The sequence below is a fragment of the Microtus ochrogaster genome, linkage group LG8 (assembly GCF_000317375.1).
Source record: "Microtus ochrogaster isolate Prairie Vole_2 linkage group LG8, MicOch1.0, whole genome shotgun sequence".
Taxonomy (NCBI): domain Eukaryota; kingdom Metazoa; phylum Chordata; class Mammalia; order Rodentia; family Cricetidae; genus Microtus; species Microtus ochrogaster.
In genome coordinates, this window is record NC_022033.1 from 12769587 (window position 1) to 12786842 (window position 17256).

The 17256-nt window shown below is 50.6% G+C and overlaps 1 protein-coding gene across 2 annotated transcripts in view; it reads right to left on the minus strand.

The window, feature by feature from the left end:
• Window positions 1-17256, minus strand: part of Eya2 (EYA transcriptional coactivator and phosphatase 2) — a 154634-nt gene that overhangs the window by 30085 nt on the left and 107293 nt on the right. For both annotated transcript variants that reach the window (XM_005362877.3, XM_026787031.1), the window contains 2 exons: window positions 14040-14182; window positions 8773-8856 (listed from right to left, as the gene is read on the minus strand). In XM_005362877.3, the coding sequence (XP_005362934.1) occupies window positions 8773-8856; window positions 14040-14182 (227 nt within the window). The remainder of the gene's footprint in view (window positions 1-8772; window positions 8857-14039; window positions 14183-17256) is intronic.

Genomic DNA, 17256 nt, shown 5'->3' on the forward strand with positions numbered 1-17256 from the left:
GTGTGTGGTGGATGTTTGTGTGTGTGGTGGATGTTTGTGTGTGTGGTGGATGTTTGGGTGTGTGTAGGCATGTCTGGGATTACAAGTGTGTCACTGTGGATTTTGGGCACTGAACTCGCTACCTCCTGGTCACAAAGCACCCTTGTATGGCAGCCATCTCCGCAGCTCCTGTTTCACGTCTTTATCTGTGGTCAGTTCTGCTTTCAAAATAGGTCCAGCCTGCTATGCTTCTGCTTCTCCCCTCTACCTCCTAAAGTGAACAGTGTCTTTTTCATTTTCTCTGTGTGTAGCCCTGGCTGTCCTGGAGCTCACTTTGTAGATCAGGCTGGTCTCACAATAAGAGACCCTCCTGCTTCTGCCTTCTCAGTGCTGGGATTAAAGCTGTGTGCCCTCACTGCCTGGCTCACGGTGTCTTTCAGCTCGACTGCAACACACACTTCAGGGGGCTCTCCCCATTTCCAAGTATGCCTCTCTGGGGAGCAGCCAGGGCTTCAGAAACAGAATGTGGCCTGGCTTTTCCCCTGTTCCCAATTCTAGAGCTCCTGTTTCACAGCGGAAGTCAGTGCCAACGCTGCTGTCTCCAACTCCTGCCCTACCCTAGCCTCCTGGGCCTCTGCTGGTTTTCACCACAGGACCTTGGCACACGCTAGTCCCATGTTTTACTACCGGGCATCCATTTCCTTACCTCCTTTTAGGTTTATATTCAAATACAGCTTCTCTGTAAGGCTGCCTTTTCCAAAGTTGGATTTAAGCCCCTGTTCCTGTTCCTCATTACCTCTTTATGCTTCCTTTCCTTCTCTGTTCCCTCTCCTTCTTTCTGATACAGGCTGTCTATGTAGCCCAGGCTTCAAATTAGTGCCTCAGCCTCCTAGTGCTGGGACCAGAGATGTGCACTACTGTGGTTTTTCTCCATATTCCTGATTTATCTCATCTATTGTCCTCCTTCTCCTCCTCAAAGACTTAACTTCTTCCTGGCCTTGGCTCCCCACTATATCCTCAGTGCTTGGGCTATGGCTCTGGTCCAGGAGGGGCTGGGCAATTGTGGAGCTGAACTGTGGATGCCGGCTCCTGTGTGGCACACTCCGGGCACCATGGGGCTGAGTCTGAGGTGTACTGAAACAATGCCAGCTGTTTCTGTTTGACCCACAGGCCCTGCTGCTTCCTCCCACGATGACATGGCAGAGTGTGGGTGACCCTGTGAGTCCCCTCTGCTCTTCCAGCTTCCCCCACACAAAAGAGCAGACTGGAAGTTTGGGGATAAAGGACCAGTCAGTAGTACTGGTTCCTGGCCTGGTTCCCCGAAGCTCAAACCCACTGAAGATGAGAGAGTTCTGAGAACCCCTGGCCTCCCCATTCCATGAGCACTGAAGTCCCTGTGAGGCCCATGAAGGAGCTAAGCCCACCAGAGGGACAGTCTGGCTGTAGTGAGGTGGCCATGACCATGGCTAGCCTCATCGTGAAAAGCTCTGTGGACAAGAACAGGACACACCCCAGCGGCACCCTGAGAGGGTGAGGACCACATCAACCCTCACCAGGTCCTCACTCCATGTAGTGCGGTGAGGGCTGAGAACTTTTTCTGCTCCAGACCCTATAGAGTTTTCCTCATCAACACGCATGTTCCCAGCAGACTCTTCTGGCTCCCACTGCCTGCCAGGCTCTGTTTTAGCCCCAGGCTGCAGCTGGGACAATGCTCCTGTCCAGCCCAAGGCGGAAGGAAACCAACCCCCCCCAAATTCTTAATAAAACATATTCTGTACTTTGGATCAAGTGGAAAAAGTTAATGAAACCTGTACAATAGAGACATGAGTGTATTCGGGGGCTGTGGAGGAGGCACGGTGGGTAAAGAGGGCTTACCGCACACCCGTGAGGACTTGAGTTCTGAACCTCAGCAGTCACATAAAAACCTGGGCATGGGCACACACACACACACACACACACACACACACACACACACACACACACACGTAAACCGAGCACTGTGGGGAGGTGAAGACAGGAGGATCTCTGGGACTTGCTTGCTGCTAGCCTATCTCCAGGTTCAGTGAGAGACCCTGTCTTAAGGGAAAAAGGCAGAGAGTGATGGAGGACACCTGACCTCCTCCTCTGGCCTTGACATGCACACTCCAACATGTACACACATGTGTGAACACCCCCCTCCCCCACAGACAACCGTCCAGAACTCTCTGTAAAGCCTGTTCCTGCTGTTGTCACACTGGTAAATCTGCCCTGTGGAGACTTTAGGGCCTCAGGGGCCGAGGAATCAGGCTTGAATGGAAGCCGATTTCTCTGCACAATGGTGCAGGTTGTGACTAAATCACAACTCCTCACTCTTATTCAAATGTTGATTTTCTTTCATTATTGAGTTTTGGTATTGATTTGAATTTTTCAAATGTTGTATTAAAATCTGGCTGATAGTCAAGTTTCAAGTTTTGGCACATAGGCAAAGCATAGGGAATAGCTCAGTGAGCTAGGACTCCACTTGACTTGGGCTCTGTACACACTCCTCTCCAAACAATAGAATTAGTTAGCCCTTCCTTACGAGCCACTTGGTAATTCGCCTCCTTAAACAATTGATTTAATTTGTTGTTATTGGGTCTGTGAGTTTATGACACACATATACCACAGTATCTCTATGAAGGTCAAAGGTTAAATTTTAGGAGCTGGGTCTCTTTCCGTGTGGGCTCCAGGAATTGAACTCAAGTCTTCAAGCACCTTTACCTGCTGAGCCATCTTGCAGGTCTGGTAATGCCTCTTTGGCGTACTCCCCTGGACATGTATTTCAGAACATGTCTGAGTGTGAAAGAAAGAAGCCTGATCTGGCCCAAACGAGTTCTGGGGGTGCGAGCAATAAAGCCCACCCGATTCTCCGAGTGAACTTTATGACAAACACCTATTTACTGTCTTAAGTCTGTACAGAACTGGGTGAATAACAAGGTTAAAGTCAGATGCATGATGGGAAGGGGCATGTGCAGTGAGTGAAGGCTGACATCATCCAAGTCTGTCAATCAAGGCAGAAAACCTGTGGCTCTACACCCCTTAGCTACCAGCTCCTCCTCCTAGACCCCGAAATGGAAGGCATGACAATATTGGGGGCCCTTGAGTGTTCTGATTAAGCCGCCTGCTGCTCCCTTGAGGCGCACAGGGCACATCTGCCCGGAAGCTTTGCTCCTGAAAAGTCCTCCTACCACCTGTGCAATCTGTGCCTTTTCAGGTCTTTGTCTAAGGCATCAAGAACCTGGAAACACCAGGCAGGCCAATGGCCTCCAGCAACAATTCTGTCATGGACTGCTGTCACAGAGTTCACATTACACCGCCACGGCTGTTGGGTGGGCAAGGGACAGACACTAACCATGACAGGGGGCAGCAAGGCTCGCGTGATGAGGGGACATTTGGGAAGGTTCCTGAATAAGGCACAGGAAGAGCGTCGAGGAGAACTGGGGAACGAGACTCCTGAGAGACGAGACGGCATGTGCAAAGGTCCTGTGGGACCCACAGACTATGTAGCTAATAGAGGTGCCAGTTACAGAGGTCAAGGTGGAGGTCAACTTCCCATTTCAAAACTGACTGCAAAGGTGATGTAAACAGAACAGGGTGGTGCTGGATGGAGACAGACACAGAACAGTGGAGCAGAACGGATGGGTCCAAATGAACCTATATACGAATGCTTGTCACCCCTCCCCCCAACATACCCCTCCCCCCAACACACCTGAGTTTGATCCCCGGAACCCACAGTGGAAGGAGAGAGATAACTGACTCCTGCAAACTGTCCCCTGACCTCCACATGAATGCCATAGCACACACATGTGTGCACACGTACTAAGTACATGTAACAAAACTTTAAAAACGAGACAGTGGTTCTGCTCTTTCAACTCTGGGGATAAACTAACGCAATGAGCTGTGTATACCGGGCACACTGAATCTCGGAAAGGTGGTCATCGACAGCAGTGGCAGGGGAGCCACGGTCCCAGGGGGAAGCTCCCCCCACCCCTGCATGGAGCTTCGGGGAGGTGAAGCACCGAGGGAGCGTGGGAGGAAAGACGGCTAACATGCCTCTCCTCAGATCTCACCCTGGCTCACGCAAAGGCTCCCACATCTTCCACCTGTGTTCTAACCCCAGCAGGGAAAGCAGGGTCCAGAGAAAAGTGGGCAAGAAGCTGAGGAAGGGGGCAGTCACCTCTGGGGCACAGCTGATTAGTCCGCAGATGTGGGCAGTAGCTACTGCAGGGCTGTGGGGGGTGGAGGTGGAGCCCTGTGGAGGAGGGATTGGCAGAGAAGTGGGAGGTGACAGCTGCACTCAGCATTCCCTGACTGGGATCAGGAAGGCAGCCCAGTTTCTGTTTTAAAACGCAGAACCCTGTTTTGAATCATTCCTTAATCGGTTAGCTCTGGTGTCTGTTCCCTAAGTAAACAGGGATCCCTTCTCTGGCCGGGGCTGTGACGGATCTGAGTCCTGCTTCTGTGCAATGCTCAACAGAGTGAGGCACGGGTCGCCCGCAAGGATGCCGGACTCACATGTACCTGAGGGCTTCCACCTTTCCAGGAAGGGTAACTTCAGGTTCCTTTGGGGGGCCCAGCCCTCTCCCACTCAGTTCGTTTGGTTGGAGTATAGGATGGTTTGTTCTCCATTTCTTCCATACCAGCAATGGGCTCTGGGTCTAGCCTGGGCAAGCGGAAGTGCAGATGGGCAGGGGAGCCGGTGTGGAGCAAGAGTTGTGCTCGAATTCAGGAGGCAGAAACTCCTTTTTCAGATAGGATTTCCAAGAGGGAATCCATCACTCTGAGGAGATGCTAGCTGAGGGTGAGCAGAGGATGCTGCTCCCGGATCCAGCCGGACCCGGATCTCAGTAATCCCTGGGTGGTTCAGGTACCGTGAATTCATCAGTTCCTGTGTGGCACACTTACAAAGGCTTCAGACCTAAAGTTTCGCTTGCTCTCAGCTGGTAGGACCAGGTACTATGACTACAGCCGGGGAAGCACAGAGAAAGAACAGCAGGCCAGAAGTGGAGGCCTTGGGTGCTAGTTGTTATAAATATCCCAACTGCATTGCCTCCTGGGTCCTGGTTACTCTGTCTGCAAAATGGGCTCAAGGCTATGGCCATGTTCACTGTTCCCACTTCTCTGACTTCTGGCTTAGAGTTGTAGCTTGGACTTCTCTCTAGAGTTCAGATGCACAAATCCAGTTGTCCCATAGAAAGAAATAATTGTATGCTGGGCAGTACTTTGGGTTAGAAACTGCCAGTTGTCTTTCACTGTCTCTTCCTCCTTTCTCCTCCTCAGAGCAATAGAACCCCTGCATCTTACCTGGGCATGTGATTGCCTCAGAGAAAGACCATTTTGCCCTGACTCCCTTGCAGCTAGGTGTGGTCATGTGACAACATTGGTTTCGGCCAATGGGATGTGAACAGAAGTGATATGTGTAACTTCTGGGTCTGGCCCTTAAAAGAGAGGGATGAGAGAAAAGAGGCTGGAGAGATGGCTCAGCAGTTAAGAGCACCGGCTGCTCTTGCAGAGGACCTGGGTTCAATTCCCAGCCCGCACACTGTAGTTCACAACTATATCTAACTCCGGGATGTCAACACCCTCTTCTGGCCTCCATGGGCACCAGGTATGTGCGTGGCGCACAGACACACATTCAAGCAAAATGTATGTTCACATCAAATTTAACACTGACAACAACAACAAAAGAAAAGAAAAAATAAGGAAAGGCTTTTCTCTTCAGGTTTCCTCTTCTTGGCTGGAATGAAGACCTGAGGCAAGCTGTGGATAACCTTGGCAAGGAGAGCAACGTTCCTGGGATGGTAGAGAGCAAGCCTGGAGGAGCTCCCCTCCCCCCTGGGGCTGGTCCAGCTTGAGCCGCTTTTGCCTGGACTGTGTGGTGCATGCATGCATGAGTGTGTATATGTGTGTGCATGTGCTCGTGTACATGTGTGCGTGCTTGCACATGAGAAATTAGCAGTCACCTTGCTATTTCAAGGTTCTTAAGTTCAGGTCCACAGACTCAGCAAATAAAAACCATCATTTTTAACTTTATAGGGTGCTGGGGAGGGAGTGGAAGGTTCTAGAAGAGGAATGAGGATATCCAGAGATTACACAAGAAGGCAGATGAGCCCGGGCCTGGGTCCGACCTCTTTCTTGGGTGATCTTACTTCCTCTGAGTTTTAGTTTCCCCTTCAGATGATGGAGACTGATTGCACATGGTAGCTTTGGGGTTTCTTCCAGCTACTGCCTGGTAGTCCTAGGGCATTGAAACTCGGGTATCCAAGGGACAAGAGAGCCTCATTGCTGGGAGAGGCAGGCAGGCAGGGCCATGGGCCTGGAGAACACGCGTCCCTAAAGGCAGCACTGCTGGGTTACTGTTGATTGCTGTCACAGGGGACTGCCGGCTTGCCAGATTCCCTCATTTTTAAAAGGGCTGGAAATCTGGATTGTTCTGGTTTGTGCAATCGTCTGATTTTTAAATGTTGGCGATAAATTCACATTTAAAAAAAAATACTCCAGAGGCCAAACAAAAATATCTGCAGGCTGAATTTGGCTAGTGGCCACCAGTTAGGAATTTCTGTTTTGACACTATCTTCCTTTTCTTCTCTCTCCTTCCCTCCCTCCCTTCTTCCTGCAAACAATTACTTGATGCCTGCTAAGTGGGAGGCTATGTTCTGTGACTGTGTATGAAGCAACGAACAAGACAGAAATGGAAGTTCTGGTCCCCAGAGGTCAGGCGTCCTAGGGTATCACTCCGATGCACTCATTCAACAAATGCTCACTGAGCAAGCCTGTCCCCTGAAGCATGCTGGGTTGGGAAGATGAGAAGTGTTCATAGTCCCTTGTCCTCAGAGTCCTGTGTCCACAAAGTGCGTATGCATGAGGTGCAGAATTATGGTGGAAGCACAGAGTGCGCATGCATGAGGTGCAGAATTATGGTGGAAGCACGGAGTGCGCATGCATGAGGTGCAGAATTATGGTGGAAGCACGGAGTGCGCATGCATGAGGTGCAGAATTATGGTGGAAGCACGGAGTGCTTTTCTAGGGAGCGATGCATGGCTGGAAATGGCTGGGAAAGGGCCCTTGAGGAAAACGACATTAACTGGGCATGGTGGCACACATCTGTCCTCACAGCTGTTTGGGGGGCTGAGACAAGTGGGTGGGAAAGCAGAGGTTGGGGGATCAGCTAGGAGGCCCCACTGAAGGCGGTGAGTTGGCTAAGGCCATGGGACCCAGAATGGAGTGCAAGGTGGGTCCTTTCTGGAGGGGCCTCCCAGTGTAGCTTAAGATACCGAGGGGACACATATAGGAAGGACAGTTTCTCCTGGGCTCACAGAGTCTCACCCAATGTATATTCAGTGTGTGCCTGTGCCTGTGTGTGTGTGTGTGTGTGTGTGTGCCTGTGTGTGTGTGTGTGTGTGTGGACACTGCACCGAGTAGATGGACACCCACAAAACAGCCTCAGTTGGTGACACACAATAGCCCTGGGGAGAGTGTACCTGTTAGTTGGCCCTAGGGGATGGCATGTGTTTGCTGTGGCTGCGGAGCCCACTAATGTCTGCAGCCACTCTTGTTGCTGGCACCCGCCTAGGCTTCAGAGAACCTGGAAATGCACGCCGCTGTACCTGCCACACATATTAACGGCGTGTCTATGGGCGAGAGGTTTCTGCGCCCCGACACCATTTTTATATCCGGCACTGCATTGTGGCAGACAATAAATCTACCCTGTTAATCACACCTCCAGCTTGTTATAGCCTCCATAAAAACCGCAAGCAGCTGGGAAAGCCATGAGGTGATGTCAAGTCCAGCACACTAAGCAGAAAGAAAAGGGTTTCCCAGGCCTGGTGAGTCCCCTTCTCCACCCATACTGGAAGCAGCTGCCCCTGGGGTCTCACCTCTGAGTAGATGGCCACTATGTTTTCCTCTTAGGTACCACACTCAACCCCTACAAATCACCCTGAAGAGATGGTTCAGCTGTGGTCTGTAAGCCCACAGCAGGCTGTGGAGACGGCTCAGTCAGTAAAATGCTTCCACATAAGCATGAGGACTCGAGTCCAGATGCCCAACATCTGTGCACCTAAAACCCCAGAGTGTGGTCCCAGGGCTTACTGGCCAGCTAATCTTATCAAATCAGTGAGTTCTGGGTTCAGTGAGAGACCCTACCTCAAAAAACTGTGAAGAGAAACAGGAAGATACCCACTGTCAACCTTTGGCCTCCCCATGTCTGTGTCACCTTCCAGATAACCGGGGAGTAGGAGAGCCCTTTGCCCCATTTTCTAGCTTACTATGTGTCTGGCTGTGGTGTGCCACTGCCCTTTAAGGAAGGAGACCCCCACGGACTTTGGTAATTACAGACACGGATGACGTCATGCGTGTGAGATGGCAGAGAGGAAACTGGTGACATTCTCACACACTGAAGGAACACTTCCTAGTGTTAATCTTGGGACCCAAAGGGGCAGTTTTGGGTTGATGTTTCTCAAGAACAGCCCCCATGATTCCCAGGACAAGCACCCTGGGCACACAGCCACATTTGAAAAGACGTAAAGGGGCCATCAGGTTGGCTGAGTGGGTAAAGGCTCCTGCTGCCAAGCCCGACGATGAGAGTTCGCTCTCTGGGACTCACGGGTGGAAGGTGAGAACTGACTTCCTCAAGTTGTCTTCTGGCCTTCACACCCTTACAGTGCCAGGCGTGTTCACACCCAGACCCAGGCACACAGGTGCATACAGAATAAGCAACTAAGTAAATGTGATTTCTTTTTAAGAAAAAAGGAGAAAGACAAAATGGATCCTTACCTTCCCATATCTGGATGCAAAAGTCCCCGTGAGCAGGGAGTGGAAAATGATGATTGTCTCGTCCAGGTCCCAGACGAACACCCGCTGTGATGGAAAAGAAGAAGGGAAGATGGAGTCGCCTACGTCTGGCTTGCTGTCTGCAGATCCCAACCTTCTTGGAGAAGTCTTGAGACCATTAAGTCATAAACCAGATGACCCACGCTGTGCCCTGAGCCGCCGCCGAGCCCCGTCTGTGTTGAGTGTATTGTCATGGCCAATTTCTGGACTCCTACCAGCCCCACCCATGCTGGAACTTAGAGTCTTCACATAAAAACTCAAAAAGGGAGGCACTTAGGCCAAACTAACACTCGAGGAAAGCTTAGGACTTGCTCGACATTGTTCATGTAAGCCTGGTTACTTCTAGCTATTTCTGTTTGCAGCAGATTTGACTCTGCAATTCTACAACACAGGGGTAGCTTTCCTCATGGACTCGGACAATATCTCTTGACGCCATTGGAATCTTCCACTTTTACAAATGGAACTGTTGCGTTTCTTCCCTGGACAGAGGTCCAAGCAGGCAAGAGGAGGATGCTGGTGTCCCCACCTTGTCTCTGTTCTCAATCTTCATTGAATTACCTTTCCATTGTTAGTATGAACAAACCAGTCTGTTTGTTTAGTTTCATAACTATAAGCATCTTCTACAGGTGGATATTTTGAAAAAGACTATCATTGTATATGAATGATGTATGTGTAGGTGTGTGTGCTGTTGTGCATGTATGTGCGTGTGTATGGACTGTGCATGTATGTGGTGTGTGTGCATGTGTGTGTGTGTATAGGACAGAGGACAACTTTGTGGAGTCAGCTCTCTCCTATCTTTATACATTCCAGGGGTCCGACTCCTGACATCAGTCTTGGTCAGCACCTTTTCTGGCTGCGCTATCCTCTGGGCCTTCACTAGTTGATTTTAAATGTGAATAACTAGGTATTTACAGTCCTTGATTATCGTTCACCGTTGAGACAAGGAACATATCTATCCAACGCCATAGCTCCCGATCCACGCTCAGAGCACACTTGTTCCCCTGCATCACCTGACTCACATCATCTTGGTGTGTTCCTGGTTGAGTCACACCTGCGGTGGACCGCGCGGCCATTGCCGGAGTTTCCTCGTTGCTTTGATTTTCTCTTTCTGTGGTAGTGTGCCTTCACTTTAATGTCAAATTTAGTCACAGCCCTTGTCCATAGCGTCTTCAGGGATGGGATGGGGCAGTGTGGACTGGATCACCCCTGGGATCCCTGAGAGCAGCATTCTCAGAGTTCCATCCCACGCATTCCTGAACTGGACCCACTGTTCCTGAACTCTAAGTCTGTCCGTTTCTCGATTCTCTGTCTTGTTTTTACCTCAGTGAGTCCTTAAGTCACGTCTTTGAAGGGATGTGTGGAGAGTAACTTTCCCAAATTCTAACAAATCTGCCTGGTGGTGGCGCACGCCTTTAATCCCAGCACTCGGGAGGCAGAGGCAGGCGGATCTCTGTGAGTTCGAGACCAGCCTGGTCTACAAGAGCTAGTTCCAGGACAGGCTCCAAAACCACAGAGAAACCCTGTCTCGAAAAACCAAAAAAAAAAAAAATTCTAACAAATCTATTATTTATATTTTCTCTGGGTACAGAATTCTCCTTGGAAAACAATGTATGGGGGAGGGCCATTAAAAAGGCACAGAAAGGAGCTTTTAGCTCCTTCACAAAGAGGAGGGAGGCCCAACCCAGTTTCCCTGTCCCATCTCCTATCACCTCTCTGATGCTCCACTGTCCCACGGTCCACTGCCCTTGAGTTCTAAGAGGGTTCTACATTCTTCAAAAAAATTCTCCTTTTACATGTCAGCCAGCTCAAGCTGGTTCCTGGCACCCGCAGCCCAGGGGCTCCAGCTACCACACCTCAGAACCGCCACTTCAACAGAGGTTTCCCTCCCGGTTCTGTCATGTATGAAACTGCCAAAGACTTAGGAGGTGTGAGCGCGCCTGCTGACATTAAACTCAGAAGCAAAGCACTGCTCACACCTTGGTGCCTAGTCTCACACGCTGGTACTTCAGGATGGAGAGCCAGGTGTTTCCAGAATAATATTGCCTTGTGAGCCCCCACTTCCATGCCTCAATCCCCCACCCCCTCTTCAGTGCCATGGAAGAATGTCTCTCCACTCCCAATGCTCCCATCAAGAGTGGAAGCCACAGCAGGTGACCGCAGAGCTCTCCAGAAGGAATACTAATGCCTGGGTTGCTCTGTGCACTTCCAAGCTGGTGGAGACATGCAGGAGGGAGGCAGGCCACAGACAGCAGCAGAAGCCTCTCTGAAAAGACCCAAACCCCACTGAAGAAAGTGTAAGGATGTCAGTCCAGTGAGAAGGGGCAGATTTCAGATGGAGGGGAAGCTGGTTACAGTGGTACTTGCCTGTAATCGCAGCACCAGGGAGGCTGAGGCAGGTGGGAGGAGTTGGAGCTTGAGGTCAGCCTGGGCTAAGCAGCAAGGCCCTGCCTGTCTCAAGCCCCACCCCGTTCAAAAAAGAATAGAAGCAGAGTATTGTACTTGCACTTGGAAGTTGAGGCAGGAGGATCACTGGCCAGCCTGGGCTACACAGGCATTCCTTTAGACCCAAAACTATTTGGGAGGCTGACAGAGGAGGATACCTTGAGTTCGGGACTTTGAGACCATCCTGGACAACGCAGTGAGAGCCCATCTCAAAGTAAAAAGGGTGGGGACTGAGAGAGGGGAGGACAGAATGCCCCAGACTGAGGGCAGTCCTTTCTTCAGCAGAAACTCTCCCTTCTAGAGGGCATAAAATTTGTAGATGGCTAACAGAAAGGGTAAGAGTAAAGTTCACAAGGACAATGCTTCCCACGATGGAACAGCAAAACCATAAGCCACAGTTAAACTGTGCCAGCGGGACAGGTGGTACCAGGTGCTTCAGTAGTGGGCGCTCCTGGCCTAGGTCCCCCCAGGTCTTCTGATATGGGCATCCTCACTCCCCACCCCATAGGGTGTCAATCAAGGGACATACTTAAGCTGGGCCTTGAGTCTGACCTTGGGTCAAGTGGCGCTGTGTTTTCAGACAGTCTGTTCTTTAGTAGGACAGCACCTGAAAGTCCTCTGGTAGTTCCCTGGATCCCCCCCACACCTCTCTCCCTCCCTCCATCCCTCCCTTCTTTCTTCCTTTCTGTTTTAAAATTTATCTTTATTTCATGTGCATTGCTAGTTTTGCTGGCATATATGCTTATATGAAGGTGTTAGATCCCCTGGAACTGGAGTTACAGACAGTTGTGAGCTGCCATGTGGGTGCTGGGAATTGAACCCAGGTCCTTTGGAAGAGCAGCCAGAGCTCCTAACTACTGAGCCACATCCCTAGACCCTGGTTTGCATTTCTTTAATCCTTGGTTCTGTGTGTGTGTGTGTGTGTGTGTGTGTGTGTGTGCGCGCGCTTGTGCATGCAGATGTGTGTTCACGCATGTGGTGGCTGGTTATCAAAGTCCAACATCTTCTTTGATTGTTTCTCCACTTTATCTTTTGAGATAGGGCCTCTCCTTGAATTCTGGAGATCACTGGCTAGAATATCTGGCCACCAAACTCCAGGGATCCACCTGTTTCTGTTGTTCCCCCCCCCAAACCAGAGCCTACCAGCCCTCCAGCCTGGCTTCTTACATGGGGGGTTCAAACTCAAGTCCTTGAGTGACAAGCTTTTTACAGTCTGAACCATCCCTCCAGGCTCCACTTGGTTGTCACAGCCTCTTCTCCCTTTCCTCCCTTTCCTGTAGGTTCTGTGGTTTTTATTTTTACCACCAAAGACTGGCAGCTGGTGCCCCATGTCCTTAAGACCAACAGCGATTTCCATGGCTGGCGCAGAGTATGGCAACAAGCAAGCAGCTGTCCTCTCACTGGGCTCACGGGCTTCCACATCCAAGCTGAGGGGGCAGTGCCTGTGCTTCTGTGTCCCGAGACCACACAAACCCTAAGACTCATATGTTTCTGGGAGCCGGGGCAGGGCTCAGTAATGAATTTCTAGCAGCCTGATGGGAGGGGAAAGCAGGGTCAGTCACATGGATTTTTAAGTTGTTTTGTTTTGAGTTTTTCAAGGCAGGGTTTCTCTGTGTAACAGCACTAGCTGTCCTGGAACTCACTCTGTAGACCAGGCTGTGCTCAAACTCACAGAGATCCACTTGCCTCTGCCTCTGGGAGTCCTGGGATTAAAGGCACGTGCCACCATGCCCAGTCAAGTCACAATGATTTCAAGGAGTGACAATGGCTCTCAGGATCTGAGTGTGTGGCTGTCCTATGAGGGGCCCAGGCAGGTGGACAGTGGTACCGTGATGTGTTTGTCATGCCGGGCACAGACCTCATCTTTGCTAATGCTGCTCGAGTGCTAAGGCATAAGACATCTAACAAACAGAGCAGCGTAGACCCTTGCACTTGTTTGCTTTCTTCCCCGAGCACACACACAGTGGTCCCTTGGGTCTGTCTCAAGGGCATTCATGAGGTTGCTGTCCCCATTGTCTTCCTCCCCCATGCAGGCTGGTTCGAGGAAGATTTCCACATCTGCCAAATGTCAGTGTGCTCTTCAGATCAGCCTCTTCCTCTCTGGCTGCACACTGGAACCACGGGGACCTGGAGCCCCCACATCAGGCAGTGTGGCCTACGACCGGTGTGCAGCAAGAGGGCAAAGGTCCCTCCCTGCTCTGCAGGTGCTTCTGTGCCCAGGATGGGGACCTCCTTGCCTGAGCTGCTAGCGTCACATTGAGGATGTAGACCTTGGGCCTGCCCCAGGTTGGGACAAGCCAGGCATCCTAAACTGCCCGCACCTGTGGTCACTTGGTCTGGGATGGGACCTGGCACCTGTCTTTCCAAAGTGTCCCCATCACTGTACTCCAGTCGAAGACCCTGTCCATCATCTTCCTTACCAGGGGCTTTCAGGGTGAGCCCCCTCTAGGGTTCAGCAGGCTAAGGGGCTTGCTTCACATGCCACCTCTCTGTCTTGCTCAGGACCTATGGAATTGGAGCCTCTGGGGGGGTCCCCCAGTCCCCCAGGGGACTTGGATGCTACTGAGATATGAGAAGCATGGTCCATGCTGACTCTCAATCTGTCCGTCTCCAGATCAGTGCCCCAGTAGGATTCAATGCCGTCAACGGAATTCTTCGGGGTAGTGCCGCTGTCACTGGGTTGTGCTTACAAAGTGCAATGGACCAAAGACTTGGAGAGCCCCAGCCCTCAGCCGTGATTTCTACTCCATTAAACACCCCCTGGTTACCTCGATCTCATTGTCCCCTGCTGGGGAAGGGTCACTACTCCTCTTTGATCGGCCACGTAGCTTCCCATCTGAGGCTCGATGGGGCCTGTCTGTGTCACCCTCTTTGGCTGGAGTGGAGGGCCCGTTGTGTGTGTTGTAATCACCTGGGGAACGACAGGGGAAGATACACAGGTCAAAAACCTGGCCAGGTATCTCTTCCTGGAAAATATCACACCAGCCCCATCACCACGCAATCCCCAGCCAGGATGCCATGGAGAAAGCACCAGAAGTCAAGATCACAAGATTAAACTGCTGGGCACTGCCGTCTGCTATAGAACAAACAGCCTTTGTACGCTTGCTCTCATTGGTCTAATAAAGGACGGAATGGCCAATAGCAGGGCAGGTAGAGGTCAGGGAGGACCTGTGGACAAGAGAGCACGGGGAAGAGAGAAGGTGAGGTCACCAGGAGACAGAGGGAGCAAGACATTCTAGAGGACAGGTAAAGTCACAAGCCATGTGGCCATACATAGATGAATAGAAACGGGCTAATTTAAATTGAAAGGCTGAACTTTTATAATTAATATGAAGTCTCTATGTGGTTATTTGGGAGCTGGCTGGCAGGACAGAAAATTCCAACTACAGCCACCTGTGCCATTCACGACCTTCTCCTAGTCAATAGATATCTATGAGGCAGGCTCTGTTTCAGGGTCTGGGCCCTGTCTAGAGGCTCAAACACTCAAAACCTCCAGCAAAGGCTGGGGGGTGGGGGGGCACAACTCAACTGGTAGAGCATCTGCTGCGTAGGCACAAGGATCCAAGTTTGATTCCAGAGGGTGATCCCAGTGCCGGGGAGACAGAGATTGGTAGAGCCTCAGAGCTGGCTGGCCAGCTACTCTGGCTTACTTAGTGAGCTCCAGGCCAATGAGAGACTTTGTCTCAAGGGAGGTGGAGGATGACGACACCTGAGACCTCTGATGAGACACCTGCAGACCCATTACTCTGCATACATGTATGCAGAGTAATGGGTGGTAGAAGGGGTGTCACATCAGAGGTCTGTGGGGGAAGCTTCCTCACTGAGGGAGTATCTGCTCAAAGGTCTGGAAGAAGCCAAGGAGGGCAGCTCTGACCACAGCAATGGCCCATGACGATGACTTGAAGACCTAGGCAGACAGGATGAAAATGCTTGCCCATGGGGAAATAAACTCTCAGCACTTTGCTTTGGGGGCTTGAGCCCCAGAGAGGTGATGATGGGACTTTTCAGAGGTGGAACTTTGGGGAGGTCCTCAGATTAACTGGGGATACACTCAGAAAGGTCCTGGGTCTCCCCCAGAACTGTGGCTAGATGAACTTCTCTCCTTTATAAAGTTAGCCTGACTCTGGGATTGGATCATGGCAAAGTAAAAACATGGCCTCATAGATCTGGTTTCAATAGAGGCCCCAGAGACACATGGTTAAGTTTGGCTTTGTGAGGGGGTTGAACCTGCCTGGAGTCCCTACAAATTAAAGGCAAGATTTGGGCCTGTTCTTGTGAGTATAGCATCAGAACTGTAAACCCTCTTGAGCCCTCAGAGAATACCCTATCCCATTTCCTTATTCCTCAGCGGCTGGTTTTAGCTTCTAACTGTGTCCTGCAGACGCCAGCTCTCCTCCGGCTCTCGGGTAGGAGGGAGGCTCGGCCTTTTCTAAAAGTCTTTAGGAATGGGCTGAGTTCTTTCTCCTATCCTGGAAGGACTATTTTCCTGCAAAACCCAGGGGACACCAGGCGGTGGTGGTGCATGCTTTTAACCCCAGCACTTGGAAGGCAGAGGCAGGCAGATCTCAGTGAGTTCAAGACCAGCCTGGTCTACTAAGCAAGTTCCAGGACAGCCAGAATTGATATACAGAGAAACCCTGTCTCGAAAAACCAAATCAAACCAAACAAACAACCCCCTCAAACTCCCCAAAAAACAAAAACTAAAACCACCCAAGGGACTTTATTTAATTTAATGTTTATTAAGTTTCTTAGCAGACTAAGGGACACAACCGGAAAAGAAGCCATGATGTGATATGTCAGAGTATCGGGCATTTCCCCACCAGCCAGCATTTTTGGGCACAGCCCTGGACACTCCCGGCATAGACTCAGAAACAACTTTCTTCAGAAGGAATAATTTCTTCTCAGCTCAGATGCTTGATTGAAGTAGTAAGAGTGGATGTTTGAGCTGGTCCTCAGGGTACAGGTGTAAGCTCAGCTACTTGGGAAGCTGAGGCAGGAGGATCAAAAGTTCAAGACTGCCTTGAGCTACAGTGTGAGTTCAAGGTTAGCAATGTAGTGAGACTTATTCTCAAAATAAAAAGGTTAAAAGATGGCTGGGGCTGTAGCTCAGTGGTAGAACACTCACTTAGCATGCTCAAGGCCCAGGCTTTGCTCCCTACTACTGAAAATCAGTAGACATCTTTGTTGTAATATTGTCTTGTGGGTGTCTGTAGATCTTTTGAAGCTGTGCAGCTTTGGTTTGATCTGTTAAAGCAAAACTAGCACTGATGGGGTGATTTGACTAGTACAAGCATATTCTTTAAAAAAATTAAAAATTTGTGTGGGTGTACGGGTTATGTATGTGCACATGAGTGCAGGTTCCCTTGAAGACCAGAAGGGGGCGTCAGATCCATGGAGCTTGAATTTGAGGTAGTTGTGAATCACCCAAAATGGGTGTTGGGAACTGAACTCGGGTCCTCTGCAAGAACAGTGTGCCTGTCCTCTTAACTCCAGGTCCGCAGTGTTCCAGAGGCTTGGAAGTTCAAGGTTAAAGCACCAGCTGGTCCTGTTCCTGGTGAAGTCTCTGGGCTTGTCAATGGGTAGGTTTTTGCCCTATCTTCCACAGGAGAGCGATCTGCCCTCTTTCCTGCTCTTACAGAGTCATTCCTAAGGGCTCCATCCTCAGGACTCAGTCACCTCCTAAAGCTCCACCTCCAAGCACCGCCCCACTGAAGATGAGGGAGTTGACAGCTGACTTCCATCTGGGGATAAAAGGATATTCAGGTGCCAGCTGGAGCTGAGGTGAAGTACTCTCTCACTCGCCTGCCCGGTTTGCAGGTTTGGAAGCGTTAAGCACTCCTGCACCTTCAACTTGCAAGTATCGTAAATTATATCAACTGAATTCAGAAGTGAGCTAATCTGCATCCTTTGGATAAAACTCCAATCCATAAAAGTTTAGGTTTGGTTTACTAATGGTTTTATTTAGAAGTATCTCTGTTTATGAAG